Below are 17,441 nucleotides of genomic sequence, written 5' to 3'. Positions count from 1 at the left end.
TGCTGTACCTGCCTAGTTGGATTATTACCTGTTTTCCTGTCTACCAGGGGAGACCCTGTAGATTAAACTACTTCTCCGCTACACCAGGCTTTAATGATAATTCAAAGGTCGGGCCAGCCCATCAGGGTAAATCTGCCTCTCCACCTCTGATTTCAGCAAGACACAGATATACTCCTCTCGCTCACACCAGTTCTTTCATCAACACTCCTCTCCTCTCCTCTCCAGATAAAGTGTCATATAAAAAATAGAGGACTGATAGCGTAATCCTATTTATTTAATAGAATCTAGAAACACCACAAGATTCCAATCCCCCCCCCCAGTGTATATGCTTACACCAATTTCAAATAATCAAGCATGAACACAAATAGACAGTATCGCACATGGTGTGTGCCGATCTCACTGCTTCTGCTCACAATCTGAACGCTCTGCTCACCGCTCGCGGGGATCCCGGGAGGCTCGCCAAAATCTCCAGTCTAGGTAGCCGTGTGATCACGCACTGACGCGTTTCGTCATTATGACTGTCTGAGGCCCTCAAACGAAGTCGTAATGATGAAACGCATCAGGGCATGGGCTACCTAGATGATAGATCGTGTCGGGATCCCCGCGAGCGATGAGCAGCAGCGGTGAGATCGGCACACACCATCTGCGATACTCTCTATTTGTGTTCATGCTTGATTTTTTGGAATTGTAAGCATATACACTGGGGGGGGGGGGATTGGAATCTTGTGGTGTTTCTAGATTCTATTAAATAAATAGGATTACGCTATCAGTCCTCTATTTTTTATATGACACTTTATCTGGAGAGAAGAGGAGAGCAGTGTTGATGAAAGAACCAGTGTGAGCGAGTGGAGGATCCAGTTAAAGCTGTGATATCTGTGTCTTGCTGATATCCGAAAAAAAAAGATTTTTACTTGTAAACAAAGAATGTCAGAAAAAAGCCTGGTCAGCAATTGGATATAGTGCCGCACTGCTTGAATGACCGCCAGAGGATCCTGTGACTGAGCCACAAACCTCTGCACCTTTCTGTTGAGCCGAGACACCAACAGATCCACCTTGGGGATGCCCCAAGAGACACAACTGATAAAACACCTCCGGATGAAGGGACCACTCCCCTTGATCCAACACATGCCGACTGAGGTAATTCGCCTGCCAGTTTTCCACCCTGGGAATGTGTATGGCGGAGAGGGCTGGAACGAACCATTCTACCCACCTTAGAATGCTGGCTACCTCCAGAGCCACCTGGACACTTACTGTGCCACCCTGGTAACTGGCATAGGCCACAGCCATAGCATTGTCCGATTGAATGCGCACTGGACTTCCCGGAAGACGATCCGTCCATTGGTCCAGGCACAGTCTGGTCGCTCGGAGTTCCAAGACATTTATCGATAGTCTGGATCCCTTGAGCAGAATTTTTGCCAATGATGCCTCCCCAGCCAGACAGGCTGGCATCCGTGATGACCACTGTCTAATTCAAGGGGAGGAAGGATTTGCCCAGTCGGAGCGGCGGAGAACGAAGCCTCCATATCAGGGACTTTCTCGTTGTCCAGCTCAGCCGGATCTGATTGTCCAGAGACTGCAGAGTCTTGTCCTGTTTGGCCAGAATCTCCCTTTGCAGGGACCTCATATGGAACTGTGCAAACGGTACCACCCCAAACAGAACCTGTAAGCGGTCTGGCGACAACCGCAAAATGAAAGGAAAGAACCTTGCCAGGGAACAAGAGCGAAATGCGATCTTGTAGCCGGATCCGATAGGGGGAGGGCGAACCTTCATGCTGAAGGAGCCTGCTCTCAGCTTACCTGACAAGGTTAGTTTGAATCCTACAGAGGAGGCCCTGAAAGGCTTCCAGCCCTTGTCAGTCGACCCTGAGGGACGAAAAAACTTCTTATGAGAGTCAAGGAGGAGGACCCACGTCTACAACGAGGGTCATTGCCTTAGTAGCCTGCCGAAGAAAGGTACTCTTACCCCCTGTGAGACCTTTAATGATGTCATCCAGGGTAGCTCCAAACAGGCGATATCCTTGAAAAGGTCAACCACCGGTGGAACAGTCCACTTCTTAATAAGGGACTCCTCATAGGGGTATCACCTAGCAAATCGCTCAGGGATCCCAAGGGGGCGCTTTGGTCATCCCAACTCTTAAACGACAATTCTGTCAAAATAGGCGGGGAAAGGAAACACCTTTGCCGCTCTGGATGGCCTCGTGAGTGCAAAAGGGAACCTGCGTCTCCGTTGCAGCTGCGTCCTCCATCTTTAAGGTCTCACATACAGATACAATTAGTGCTTCCACCAGTGCCTTTTCGTGCGAGGTTGCAGATGTGGAGGAATCGTCCTCACTGGCTGAGGATTATGGTCGCGTGGTCGCAAACCCAACAGGGTGACCCACGTCTGCGGCAGCTTAATAAGATTCAGGATCTGATGAGAAAGATGAACCATGGGGAAGGCGGGGGGGCGCTTTTCGCTAGCCCGTCGCCCGAAAGCCCCCTCCACCGGGACACAAAGGACTCCAGGACCGCCAACAGTGCATCAATGGATGGTTGGAACCTGGAGGGCCCCGCAGCTTCAGAGAGGGGAACAGGTGGGGAGATGTGCTCGAAAGACTCCATGAGTCACTAGGAGGACCCCACAAAAAGTGTAAAACACTGCAAAGGGACAACCCCCACCGAGCTGGCAGCACCATCCAGTCGCCAGGCACAAAGAACCACCAGACTCCCCACCGAGCAGAACCAGGCACCTGCAGCCACCAGGAGAATCTGCACTCCACGTGCGGCAATCTGGAAGTGAAAAGATCCAGGAGTCAGCACCCAGGGATGAGGGGGTACTCCCACCGCCAAAATTGCTGCCCACAAGGCTCCACTGTCATGGTCGTTGCTATTTTCAATGGAAAACCACCGCACAAAGGCTGCCGGACTACACAAACATGGCCGCCGTGCAGTGAGCATGCAGGCTACAAGAAAACGGTGGCCTTGCACGGCACTACGAGGCTCCCAGGGACCCAGGAGAGATCCCTAGGCCTCATGGAAAGGCCCAGGCAGGACGGGGTGCCCTGGCAGGAGCCCCCGTCAGGGTACAACCCCCCCTGCACAGCCGACTGTCCAGTCGCCAGCGGCACCCCCACCCCAATTGCCAGCATAGTGCCCTGCCCCCACCCCAGGAGATGGACCAGACCACCCACACAGCCCCAGTATAAGTGGAGGGGGGTAGAATGGGGGAACAGATAAATTGGGGATGCCTGATGGTAAGGAGGGGACACGGGGGTTCAACCATCCCAAAGAGGGGCCAATGTCTACCCCAAAACCCTCCAGGGGGGGGGGGAGGTCAGCACCTCACCATACCAGGAACCAGGTGGGCACCGCTCCAGACAGAACCTCCTCTTCATCGAAATGGGGGGGCTGTTGGCCAGGAGGAACGCTGCGACTTGGGCCGAGACCTGGTCCTTTGTGCCCTCACGAGGTGTTTAACTCACAGGCCAGCCCCCGTCCGGTGGGGCTATGTCGCGGCCGACCTAGCGAGGAGCTGAGGTCTGTGTGTGCTCGCTGGCCAGACTGGGGTGACCACTGGATCTAGACTATCCAGCCCATCGCCCAGCCCGGCAGTTGATTGTAGATCTCACAGGAAAAAACCAGGAGAAAAATTTCTATCTAAAAAGAAAAAATTGCCAGGAACAGAGATCCCAGCAAGGAACTAGGTCCTTATTCCTGCCTAGGCAGAAAAAAAAGAGTACCTATAGCAAAGAGAGGTGTATACCCCCTGGGACTGCCCATAGGGGTAGTCAGACTTTATTTCTGCCTAGTGTCCTGCTCCTGTAGGGGGCAGTATAACCCAATGGTTAAGAAGATCAGGAGCTGTGTCCGTCAATGAACGAAAGAGATATATTTTTTTTTTTCCTATTTTATTTTTTTCACAAAAAAAAATAAAAAAGCTGATCACTTATTGCCGTCACAAGGAATGTAAACATCCCTTGTGACAGTATTAGGCAGTGACAGGTACTCTTTATGGAGGGATCGGGGGGAATGTGACAGTAATAGGCAGTGACAGGTACTCTTTATGGAGGGATCGGGGGGAATGTGTTAGTAATAGGCAGTGACAGGTACTCTTTATGGAGGGATCAGGAGGAATGTGACAGTAATATGAGTGACAGGTACTCTTTATGGAGGGATCAGGGGGAATGTGACAGTAATATGCAGTGACAGGTACTCTTTATGGAGAGATCGGGGGGAATGTGACAGTAATAGGCAGTGACAGGTACTCTTTATGGAGGGATCGGGGGGAATATGACAGTAATAGGCAGTGACAGGTACTCTTTATGGAGGGATCGGGGGGAATGTGACAGTAATATGCAGTGACAGGTACACTTTATGGAGGGATCGGGGGGAATGTGACAGTAATAGGCAGTGACAGGTACTCTTTATGGAGGGATCAGGGGAAGAATGTGACAGTAATAGGAGTGACAGGTACTCTTTATGGAGGGATCAGGGGAAGAATGTGACAGTAATAGGAGTGACAGGTACTCTTTATGGAGGGATCGGGGGGAATGTGACAGTAATATGCAGTGACAGGTACACTTTATGGAGGGATCGGGGGGAATGTGACAGTAATATGCAGTGACAGGTACTCTTTATGGAGGGATCGGGGGGGGATGTGACAGTAATAGGCAGTGACAGGTACTCTTTATGGAGGGATCGGGGGGGGATGTGACAGTAATAGGCAGTGACAGGTACTCTTTATGGAGGGATCGGGGGGGAATGTGACAGTAATAGGCAGTGACAGGTACTCTTTATGGAGGGATCCGGGGGGAATGTGACAGTAATAGGAGTGACAGGTACTCTTTATGGAGGGATCGGGGGGAATGTGACAGTAATAGGCAGTGACAGGTACTCTTTATGGAGGGATCCGGGGGGAATGTGACAGTAATAGGAGTGACAGGTACTCTTTATGGAGGGATCGGGGGGAATGTGACAGTATATGGCAGTGACAGGTACTCTTTATAGAGGGATCTGGGGTCTTAAAAGTATGCAAAACGCCAAAATTAGCATTTTTGAATAGTGTAATTTTTTAAAATCAGCGATATTGGTAGCCGATTAAACTGGAAGTGTCGTCGCTTCCGGGTTACAGCTTCGTTTGGACTCTGACCAGGCGGCGGACATGGCGGCTGTATTTGCTTGGGTCTCCCGGTGGGTGAGTTAAAGTAATGCAGTGCTGAATCCCAAAATATGCCCTGGTCTTTAAGGGGGAAAATCTTCCGGTCTAGAAGTGATTAATGCATAAAATGCACCTTCTGCCTTAACACAACCCTTTTAATGTACAGAAAGTTAGAAAAATGGCTGAAGGTTCGCTTTAAGGCGACTTCTATCGGACCTGTGCCCATAGACTTTAACAGAAGTCGCCGCCAAGTGAGTGCAATGTCAAGTCCTAAAGCTTTCTGCCCATAACTCCATACAGGCTGTCCGTTTGAAAGCTGCAGGGCTTGTGAATGCTCTACGAAGATGCTGAGGATGCTCATAGGCGCCCTTCCCAGTCCATTGGCAGCTACACAGCCGTCTGCTGTGGTGGTAGAAGGGACTTGTAGTTTTCTTAGTCACAAAGATTGATGATAGACAGAACGGCCCTTTACTCTACAGGAAACCAATTATATATGTGAAAGCTTTATAAAAATTCAGACAGTTGGTCCTGGCTGACTGGCCAAGATTTTCCTTCAGCCAATGGGGACGGTGCTTTGTGACTTACCTGCCCACAGCTCTCTCCAGGTATAGTGAAGTCGTACTCGGCACTTCTTCTGGTAGCACAGGAGCTTGTGTATAATCTGTATACAACGTCTGCCAAGGAGAAAAAAAAAAAAAAACAACGGGATAGATTTATTACAAATGATCTAAAAGCATTATAGAATGCAACTAATATTAAAATGTAATAAATCAAGTCCTAAACCAAAAATCTTATATATTGCAGATTGCCAATTATTAGATGTGGCAGCTGCATTAGTTTTCTTTTGTTTAGGCTTTTTCCCTCCTTTGTTTTTCCCCAAAAATCTGGCCAGTAATGCACCTCTTGTATTAGAGCGCCCCCATTCTGGATGAAGGAGTACAGGAGGCACAGCAGACTGCAGCATTATCAGTCTGAGAGGAGGGGAGTCCTAGCAGATTTGAATACACTAGCACAGGGATTCCCAAACTACGGCCCTCCAACTACACATCCCATGAAGCATTGTAAAACTCTGACATTCACAGACATGACTAGGCATGATGGGAATTGTAGTTCCTGAACAACTGGAGGGCCGTAGTTTGGGAATTCCTGCACTAACAAATTGAAGCCAAACTGCAGCTCAAACTTTAAAATTAGCTACAGAAAACAGATATTTTCTTTTTACCTTTTAAGATAAAGTTTTTACATGAATAAATAAAAGATGATCATTGTAAGCACTCTTGTCAATAAATAAAAGCAGTATGCAAAAGATCAATAGATCCAGAAACACAAGCAGCAAGAATATGAATATATATATATATATATATATATATATATATATATATATATATATATATATATAAAAATATATATCAATATTATTTTTTGGGATGCACCTGTGTGTATATATATATATATACACACATACATACATACACATAAACACACACACACACAGGTGCATCCCCAAAAAATTAACAAATCATCCAAAAGGTAATTTATTTCAGTAATTCAACTCAAAAAGTGAAACTCCTATATTTTATATAGATGTGTTACACACAGAGTGATAGATTTTTTTTTTTACCTTTTAAGATAAAGTTTTTACATGAATAAATAAAAGATGATCATTGTAAGCACTCTTGTCGATACATAAAAGCAGTATGCAAAAGATCAATAGATCCAGAAACACAAGCAGCAAGAAAAAAAAAATATATATATATATTTTTTGGGATGCACCTGTGTGTGTGTGTGTGTGTGTATATATATATATATATATATATATATATATATATATATATATATATATATATATATATATATATATATACACACACACATATACATACATACACAAACACACACACACAGGTGCATCCCCAAAAAATTAACATATCAACCAAAACGTTATTTATTTCAGTAATTCAACTCAAAAAGTGAAACTCCTATATTTTTTATAGATGTGTTACACACAGAGTGATAGATTTCAAGTATTTCTTTTAATTTTGATGATTAAGGCTTACAGCGAGTGACACCCCAAAATTCATTATCTCAGAAAATGAAAATATCACATAAGACCAATAAAAAAAAAAAAAAAAAAGGATTTTTAATACAGAAATGTTGTCTTAGTGAAAAGTCTGTACTTGGTCGGGTCTCCTTTTACATGAATTACTGCATCAATGCGGCGTGGAATGTAATAGAGACGAGAGATGAACAGGGAGTGGATTAGAAGCTTTGTGGTGGTTAGGAAGGGACGTATCTTGGAGATGTTGCCGAGGTTGAGGCAGCAAGCTTTGGATGTTGGGCCGAAAAGATAGTTCAGAGTCCAGGATCACACCTAGAACTTTGGCATGGGGGGGGGGGGGGGGGAGTAAATTTTTCCCCCTGCTGTAGTAAATTGGATGATGCTTTGCTGGAGTTTTTCGCCTTCCTCTGGATCAACTGTGGGTATAGCATTGTGTATATTGTAGTTGTGTTTTTTTTTTTTTTAATTGGTTACATAGTTAGTCAGGTTGAAAGACACAAGTCCATCTGGCTCAACCCATAAAAAAACAAAAACCAGTAAAGAAACCCCAACCATACAATCCCATATACACAATCCTATACCCGTAGTTGATCCAGAGGAAGGCGAAAAACCCCAACAGAGCATCATCCAGATTGCTAAAGCAGGGGAAAAAATTCCTTCCTGATCCCCCGAGAGGCGATCGGATATTCCCTGGATCAACTTTACCTATAAATGTTATTACCCAGTTATATTATGTACACCTAGGAAAGAATCCAGGACTTTTTTAAAGCAATCTACTGAGCTGGCCAGAACCACCTCTGGAGGGAGTCTATTCTACATTTTCACGGAAGAAACCTTTCCGTATTTGGAGATGAAATCTCTTTTCCTCTAGATGTAAAGAGCGCTCCCTCGTCCTCTGTGATGACCTTAAAATGAATAACTCAACACCAAGTTCACTATATGGACCCCTTATGTATTTATACATGGAGATCATATCCCCCCTTATGTATTTATACATGGAGATCATATCTCCCTTTATGTATTTATACATGGAGATCATATCCTCCCTTATGTATTTATACATGGTGATCATATCCCCCCCCCTTATGTATTTATACATGGAGATCATATCCCCCCTTATGTATTTATACATGGAGATCATATACCCCCTTATGTATTTATACATGGAGATCATATCCTCCCTTATGTATTTATACATGGAGATCATATCCCCCCCCCCCTTATGTATTTATACATGGTGATCATATCCCCCCCCCTTATGTATTTATACATGGAGATCATATCCCCCCTTATGTATTTATACATAGTGATCATATCCCCCCCCCTTATGTATTTATACATGGTGATCATATCCCCCCCCCTTATGTATTTATACATAGTGATCATATCCCCCCCCCTTATGTATTTATACATGGTGATCATATCCACCCTTATATATTTATACATGGAGATCATATCCCCCCCCCCTTATGTATTTATACATAGTGATCATATCCCCCCCCCCTTATGTATTTATACATGGTGATCATATCCCCCCCTTATGTATTTATACATGGTGATCATATCCCCCCCTTATGTATTTATACATGGTGATCATATCCCCCCCCCCCCTTATGTATTTATACATGGAGATCATATCCCCCCCTTATGTATTTATACATGGTGATCATATCCCCCCTTATGTATTTATACATGGTGATCATATCCCCCCCTTATGTATTTATACATGGTGATCATATCCCCCCCCCCCTTATGTATTTATACATGGTGATCATATCCCCCTCCCTTATGTATTTATACATGGTGATCATATCCCCCCCCCTTATGTATTTATACATGGAGATCATATCCCCCCCTTATGTATTTATACATGGTGATCATATCCCCCCCCCCTTATGTATTTATACATGGTGATCATATCCCCCCCCTTATGTATTTATACATGGTGATCATATCCCCTCCCTTATGTATTTATACATGGAGATCATATCCCCCCTTATGTATTTATACATGGTGATCATATCCCCCCCCCCTTATGTATTTATACATGGAGATCATATCCCCCCACCTTATGTATTTATACATAGTGATCATATCCCCCCCCCTTATGTATTTATACATGGTGATCATATCCCCCCCCCCTATGTATTTATACATGGTGATCATATCCCCCCCTTATGTATTTATACATGGTTATCATATCCCCCCCTTATGTATTTATACATGGAGATCATATCCCCCCTTATGTATTTATACATGGAGATCATATCCCCCCTTATGTATTTATACATGGTGATCATATCCCCCTTATGTATTTATACATAGTGATCATATTCCCCCCCCCCTTATGTATTTATACATGGTGATCATATCCCCCCCCCTTATGTATTTATACAAAATGGAAGGTGTGCTCACACTGTGTCCCTAAATACGAGTGCCACATCCCGATATGAGAAGCATATTTGAGAATTCCCCTTGGGGTGGGACTTTGGAGGTCACTCAAAAGATATACAAAAAATTGTATTTTAAATATATATTGGTTTTATTAGAAAAATCATAAAAAATAAACATATACAAATAACATTGAGAGCTATTAAAATTACTGGCAAAACTGATATTGATGTGGGGGTGTGCAAATCACTCAACCAATTATTCCAAGCAAGATCCGACGTTTCAAGGTAAGAACCTCTTCTTCAGGGATTTTTTGGGGAATAATCTTATCTGTAAGTATTGAAGAGATATATCAAAGCAAAACAAGCAGTTGTTGATAATAAGAAAGTATTCATATAAACATGTTTTTGAGTATAAACATACGTTCATCTGTAGAACAACATTGTAGGTAAAAACGTTATATACACTTACATGGTTGAAGGATGCATGGACACCACAATTGTTTTGCCAAGGTTAAAAACATGGAACATTAGCAACACCCACTGAGATCATCGTCAGCCTTGTCAATAAGTGGGAAGTTTGATATTTGGAGTGGATCCAATAAAAAATATAGCATGTGGTGGAAGGTGTGCAGACCAGAGGGGGCCCAAATTGCTCCAGCTGGAGTCCAAATTGGCTCAACCAAGAGGGCGGGGGTCAGTCACAGTAATGCTGTGAATAGCAAGGAAATACAATGAATAAAGCGTAAAAGGTAGAAATAAAATCCAAAAATGTTTGTTTTGTCTGGGTACAATGTATAAGGAGTACAATGACACAGCAAAACCACAGAATATGCACGTATATACAAATACTGCATGTATAGGAGGCAATAGCCCGATAGATACATGTCTAATAAATGCTTGTATGGCATCTTACTAGGATCAGATATGGTTGATAGCACTACTGAAAAAGAAACTAGTGCCTAAAGTTAAATAAAGTCCATACTATAGCAATTTTGTGACTGTAAAAGATAGCCAGTGAGACTGGGTATATAGAGATGAAATATAGTCATAACATAGGCTAGATGTGCATATTCGTGTATAAATGAAGGTTGGTAAATCCCATTGAAGTAATGGAAACTGACCTTAAGACCGCAAACTCCAAGGCAAACTTCCTCCCAGCAGTGGATGTAGACAGTACTCCATGCTGGGAGTGGTGCCTATATAGGAGCGCAGTCCGGTGAGAGCAATCAAGCTGATTGCATCTCCGCCCCCTGGTGGCCCTGGGCTCCCCGAGCGGCGCTCGCCAAACCCGCCCATATCCACGCCCCGACGAGCGCAGGAAGTGCGTCACCGGAGCGAGAGGCCAGAGGCGTAGCCGGCGGACGTCTCCCACCGGCACGGGAAATGACGTCGCTGGAACGCACGAATGCGTACAGCGGCGTGTCCCGGAAGTGGGGAGGACATCCGGAGATGTCAGCAGGGAAGGTCTCCACCGCCAGGAATCTCTGGGTCTTGTATGTCAGACCCAGACCCCGTGCCGGGCTGGAGCGAAGGGTCCCCAGGGATGCACAATCATATCCACGCAAAAGAATGTCAATCAAACAGATGCATGTACTTTGATAATACATACAAGTGTTAGAAATAAAGGAAGTATCTATATGATATATAGATACTTCCTTTATTTCTAACACTTGTATGTATTATCAAAGTACATGCATCTGTTTGATTGACATTCTTTTGCGTGGATATGATTGTGCATCCCTGGGGACCCTTCGCTCCAGCCCGGCACGGGGTCTGGGTCTGACATACAAGACCCAGAGATTCCTGGCGGTGGAGACCTTCCCTGCTGACATCTCCGGATGTCCTCCCCACTTCCGGGACACGCCGCTGTACGCATTCGTGCGTTCCAGCGACGTCATTTCCCGTGCCGGTGGGAGACGTCCGCCGGCTACGCCTCTGGCCTCTCGCTCCGGTGACGCACTTCCTGCGCTCGTCGGGGCGTGGATATGGGCGGGTTTGGCGAGCGCCGCTCGGGGAGCCCAGGGCCACCAGGGGGCGGAGATGCAATCAGCTTGATTGCTCTCACCGGACTGCGCTCCTATATAGGCACCACTCCCAGCATGGAGTACTGTCTACATCCACTGCTGGGAGGAAGTTTGCCTTGGAGTTTGCGGTCTTAAGGTCAGTTTCCATTACTTCAATGGGATTTACCAACCTTCATTTATACACGAATATGCACATCTAGCCTATGTTATGACTATATTTCATCTCTATATACCCAGTCTCACTGGCTATCTTTTACAGTCACAAAATTGCTATAGTATGGACTTTATTTAACTTTAGGCACTAGTTTCTTTTTCAGTAGTGCTATCAACCATATCTGATCCTAGTAAGATGCCATACAAGCATTTATTAGACATGTATCTATCGGGCTATTGCCTCCTATACATGCAGTATTTGTATATACGTGCATATTCTGTGGTTTTGCTGTGTCATTGTACTCCTTATACATTGTACCCAGACAAAACAAACATTTTTGGATTTTATTTCTACCTTTTACGCTTTATTCATTGTATTTCCTTGCTATTCACAGCATTACTGTGACTGACCCCCGCCCTCTTGGTTGAGCCAATTTGGACTCCAGCTGGAGCAATTTGGGCCCCCTCTGGTCTGCACACCTTCCACCACATGCTATATTTTTTATTGGATCCACTCCAAATATCAAACTTCCCACTTATTGACAAGGCTGACGATGATCTCAGTGGGTGTTGCTAATGTTCCATGTTTTTAACCTTGGCAAAACAATTGTGGTGTCCATGCATCCTTCAACCATGTAAGTGTATATAACGTTTTTACCTACAATGTTGTTCTACAGATGAACGTATGTTTATACTCAAAAACATGTTTATATGAATACTTTCTTATTATCAACAACTGCTTGTTTTGCTTTGATATATCTCTTCAATACTTACAGATAAGATTATTCCCCAAAAAATCCCTGAAGAAGAGGTTCTTACCTTGAAACGTCGGATCTTGCTTGGAATAATTGGTTGAGTGATTTGCACACCCCCACATCAATATCAGTTTTGCCAGTAATTTTAATAGCTCTCAATGTTATTTGTATATGTTTATTTTTTATGATTTTTCTAATAAAACCAATATATATTTAAAATACAATTTTTTGTATATCTTTTGAGTGACCTCCAAAGTCCCACCCCAAGGGGAATTCTCAAATATGCTATGTATTTATACATGGTGATCATATCCACCCTTATATATTTATACATGGAGATCATATCCCCCCCCTTATGTATTTATACATAGTGATCATATCCCCCCCCCTTATGTATTTATACATGGTGATCATATCCCCCCCCCCTTATGTATTTATACATGGTGATCATATCCCCCCCCCCCCCCTTATGTATTTATACATGGTGATCATATTCCTCCTTATGTATTTATACATGGAGATCATATCCCCCCCTTATGTATTTATACATGGAGATCATAACCCCCCCCCCTTATGTATTTACACATGGTGATCACATCCCCCCTTGTGTATTTATACATGGAGACCATATCCCCCTTATGTATTTATACTTGGTGATCATACCCCCCCTGTGTAATTATACATAGTGATCATATACCCCCCTTATGTATTTATACTTGGTGATCATATCCCCCCCTTATGTATTTACACGTGGTGATCACATCCCCCCTTGTGTATTTATACATGGAGATCATATCCCCCCCTTATGTATTTATACTTGGTGATCATACCCCCCTTGTGTAATTATACATAGTGATCATATCCCCCCCCTTATGTATTTATACTTGGTGATCATACCCCCCTTGTGTATTTATACATAGTGATCATATCCCCCCTTATGTATTTATACATGGAGATCATATCCCCCCTTATGTATTTATACATGGAGATCATATCCCCCCTTATGTATTTATACATGGTGATCATATCCCCCCCCCTTATGTATTTATACATGGTGATCATATCCACCCTTATATATTTATACATGGAGATCATATCCCCCCCCTTATGTATTTATACATAGTGATCATATCCCCCCCTTATGTATTTATACATGGTGATCATATCCCCCCCCCTTATGTATTTATACATGGTGATCATATCCCCCCCCCTTATGTATTTATACATGGTGATCATATTCCTCCTTATGTATTTATACATGGAGATCATATACCCCCTTATGTATTTATACATGGAGATCATATACCCCCTTATGTATTTATACATGGAGATCATAACCCCCCCCCCCCCTTATGTATTTACACATGGTGATCACATCCCCCCTTGTGTATTTATACATGGAGACCATATCCCCCTTATGTATTTATACTTGGTGATCATACCCCCCTTGTGTAATTATACATAGTGATCATATCCCCCCTTATGTATTTATACTTGGTGATCATATCCCCCCCTTATGTATTTATACCTCTTCTCAAGAGAGAATAAATTCAGTTCCTCTAATCTCTCCTCATAGCTGAGCTCCTCCATGCCTCTTATCAGTTTGGTTGCCCTTCTCTGCACTTTCTCCAGTTCCCCGATATCCTTTTTGAGAACTGGAGCCCAAAACTGAACTGCATATTCCAGATGAGGTCTTACTAATGATTTGTACAGGGGCAAAATGATATCTCTCTGTCTGGCGTCCATGCCTCTGTTATACAAGAAAGGACTTTGCTTGATCCTCTGGAATGCTCTACCCCAATCTGTCCGACTATCTCCTACTGTGTCTTTTTTCAACCTGACTAACTATGTAACGAAGCTTGATCTAACTCCTTCCTTTATCTTATTGGTCCTTACGGTCCGTACAGACCTGACAGTGGGTAAGTTTTACACAAGTTTCCAGTGGCTGCAGCCACCAGATTGTGTGTACAGTGGGGAAAAATAATGATTTAATCCCCTGCAGATTGCGAAAGTTTGCCCACTTACAAAGAAATTCTCCCGTCCCGCCCCGCCATCAGAATACTCATTACAGCTCTGCATGATATTGGCCGGCATCGGTGATCAAACCTAAATTTTTCAGCAGTACCATTTGTGAGAAACTAATAGATGTAAATTTAATTTGGTTAGTGTTGCATGACCGCACAATTGCCAGTTAAAGTAGGTCAGTGCTGAATAGCACAACATGGCCTGGTCATGAATGGGGGTAAACAATCCGGAGGGCAAGTGGTTAAATGAGAAAATAAAGGCAATGGGTTTTTGGACTCCGCTCTTTCCATGAGGATATTACTCAGGTTCACTCTAAAGAGATTTTGCTGGGTTGTTGGCGCTATTGCATCATTTATGAGATCAAATAGACTTAATCGCTCCGGCTGATCCCGGATCCGATCTCTTTTGTCGGGCGTATACGCGGTATGGGAGAAGCACATTTGGAAAATGAAGTCATTCACTGGAAAGAAGTCGGATAGGCGTTTGTATAAAAGGTCTAATCTTAGGTTACGATAATTAACATGAATAATTTACAATGTTTGTGTCTCCGGCCTCGCTGATTTCACCGCATCTCGCAACGGATCAGATAATGGGGCAAAATAATACATTAACCCTCTGGTCCAATCAGGAGCCAGACAGTCCAATGGAAAGACGGTTTATTTGAGAGTCAATTTGTTTACTGAATGGCATGAAAGGGCCCCCCCCCCCCCCGGAGCTTTCTTCTACAGGCCTCAGACAATTCTAAGAAGCACCTGCAAATACTGCTAGAAAAGAAATCGTCAATGTATCTCAATGACTCGTCACTTTACCTGGTGATCCTGCCACTAACACACTTCCTACATTAAGGTGAGCCTCTGCATCAGTACAAAGCCAGCACTCTGCCAAACTACAGCCCCAAATTTGGGTCCTGCTTTGGAGAGCACCCCCTTCCATAAGCATGTACCAACAGTCCTGAAGAAGAGGGAGGAAATTCCTCCGAAATGCGATGGAGACACCTGATATAAAGGAGCACTCTGATTGGGGGGGGGGACGTAATCCATGGGGGCACTCTGATAAAGGAACCTTATCTTTGGGGGCACTCTGATGGGGACATCTGATATAAAGGAGCACTCTGATGGGGACATCTGATATAAAGGAGCACTCTGATGGGGAACTCTGATATAAAGGGGCACTCTGATATAAAGGGGCACTCTGATATAAAGGGGCACTCTGATATAAAGGGGCACTCTGATGGGGAACTCTGATATAAAGGGGAACTCTGATGGGGACATGTGATATACAGGGGAACTCTGATGGGGACATGTGATATACAGGGGAACTCTGATGGGGACATGTGATATACGGGGGAACTCTGATGGGGACATGTGATATACGGGGGAACTCTGATGGGGACATCGGATATACGGGGGCACTCTGATGGGGACATCGGATATACGGGGGCACTCTGATGGGGACATCGGATATACGGGGGCACTCTGATGGGGTAACCTAATCTTTGGGGCACGTGGTCAATTGGGGCCCCCCCATGGGGACACCTGATATAAAGGGGCAATCTGATGGGGACAACTGGTCTATGAGGGCACACTGATGGAGGCACCTGATATATGGGAACACTCCAATGGGCACACCGAATGTGAAGGGGTGACCTGATGGGAACACATGATCCAAAATAGTACTCTGATGGGGGAACTTCAGGGGAGGACTGGGAAGGGGGGCAGGGTGAAAATCGCCGCCAGGTTGCTCTGATGCCAGGTAAAAAGGCTGCACTCAGGGCTGGATTAATGTAAGTGCCAGTCACTGTATACAGATGCTGGTCGCCGTTACACAATGTTATATTTGCAGAGCTGCAGCAAGGCGGTATGAGTTTACAGAGTACACTCCTGCACCAGGCCAGCACAATACTAACACAGTCACTTCCCTGTCAGACAGAGTGATCTCCTTCCGAGGCCCCGCCTTGCGTGATGTCATGTATTTTTGTTAAACCTCCTTTGTTGCGCTTAACATTAAATTATGTTACCACATTGTATCATGTTTGTCTTGATTCATAACATCAATATCCATTATAAAACCAGGTGGGCATGGATGATGAGATGGTTCAATGGGCCACTTGACTGGACTTTCCCCCCCCCCCAGGCCTAAGGCTGCCAGCCCTCCCCTGGGGAACTTGATGTAAAGGGGCACTCTGATGGGGACACCTAAAATATAGGGGCACTCTGATGGGGACAGCTGATATAAAGGGGCACTCTGATGGGGAAACCTGATATTAAGGGGTGCTATGATGGGGGACACCTCATATAAAGGGGCACTCTGATGGGGGGGATAAATATTGTTTAAATGCTATGAAAATTGCACATTTATCGTTTCTTGATAGACATACAATGACTGCAATCTTCCTGAGTCATAACACAAACTTGAGATTAGGCCTTCTGCCTTAACTGGAAGAATGTTTTAGTGACCGGACCTCCTTGAACTTTAATTTAAATACCCCGGCCTTAGGGTGACACAATACAGCTGATATAAAGGGGCACTCTGATGGGGACACCTGATATTAAGGGGCACTCTGATGGGGGGACACCGGATATAAAGGGGTACTCTGATGGGGGACACCTGATATAAAGGGGTACTCTGATGGGGGACACCTGATATAAAGGGGCACTCTGATGGGGGACACCTGATATAAAGGGGCACTCTGATGGGGGACACCTGATATAAAGGGGTACTCTGATGGGGGACACCTGATATAAAGGGGTACTCTGATGGGGGACACCTGATATAAAGGGGCACTCTGATGGGGGACACCTGATATAAAGCGGTACTCTGATGGGGGACACCTGATATAAAGGGGCACTCTGATGGGGGACACCTGATATAAAGGGGCACTCTGATGGGGGACAC

General features: G+C 44.5%; 1 protein-coding gene across 1 annotated transcript in view; it reads right to left on the bottom strand.

The window, feature by feature from the left end:
* The window catches only part of ARMH3 (armadillo like helical domain containing 3), a 318,191-nt gene that overhangs the window by 152,659 nt on the left and 148,091 nt on the right, over nucleotides 1-17,441 (bottom strand). The window contains exon 20 of the mRNA XM_082267886.1: nucleotides 5,723-5,811. Coding sequence (XP_082124012.1) covers nucleotides 5,723-5,811 — 89 coding nt within the window. The remainder of the gene's footprint in view (nucleotides 1-5,722; nucleotides 5,812-17,441) is intronic.

Source organism: Pelophylax lessonae (assembly GCF_965119305.1).
Source record: "Pelophylax lessonae genome assembly, chromosome: 9".
Taxonomy (NCBI): domain Eukaryota; kingdom Metazoa; phylum Chordata; class Amphibia; order Anura; family Ranidae; genus Pelophylax; species Pelophylax lessonae.
This window is presented reverse-complemented; position numbering and strand designations above follow the sequence as displayed.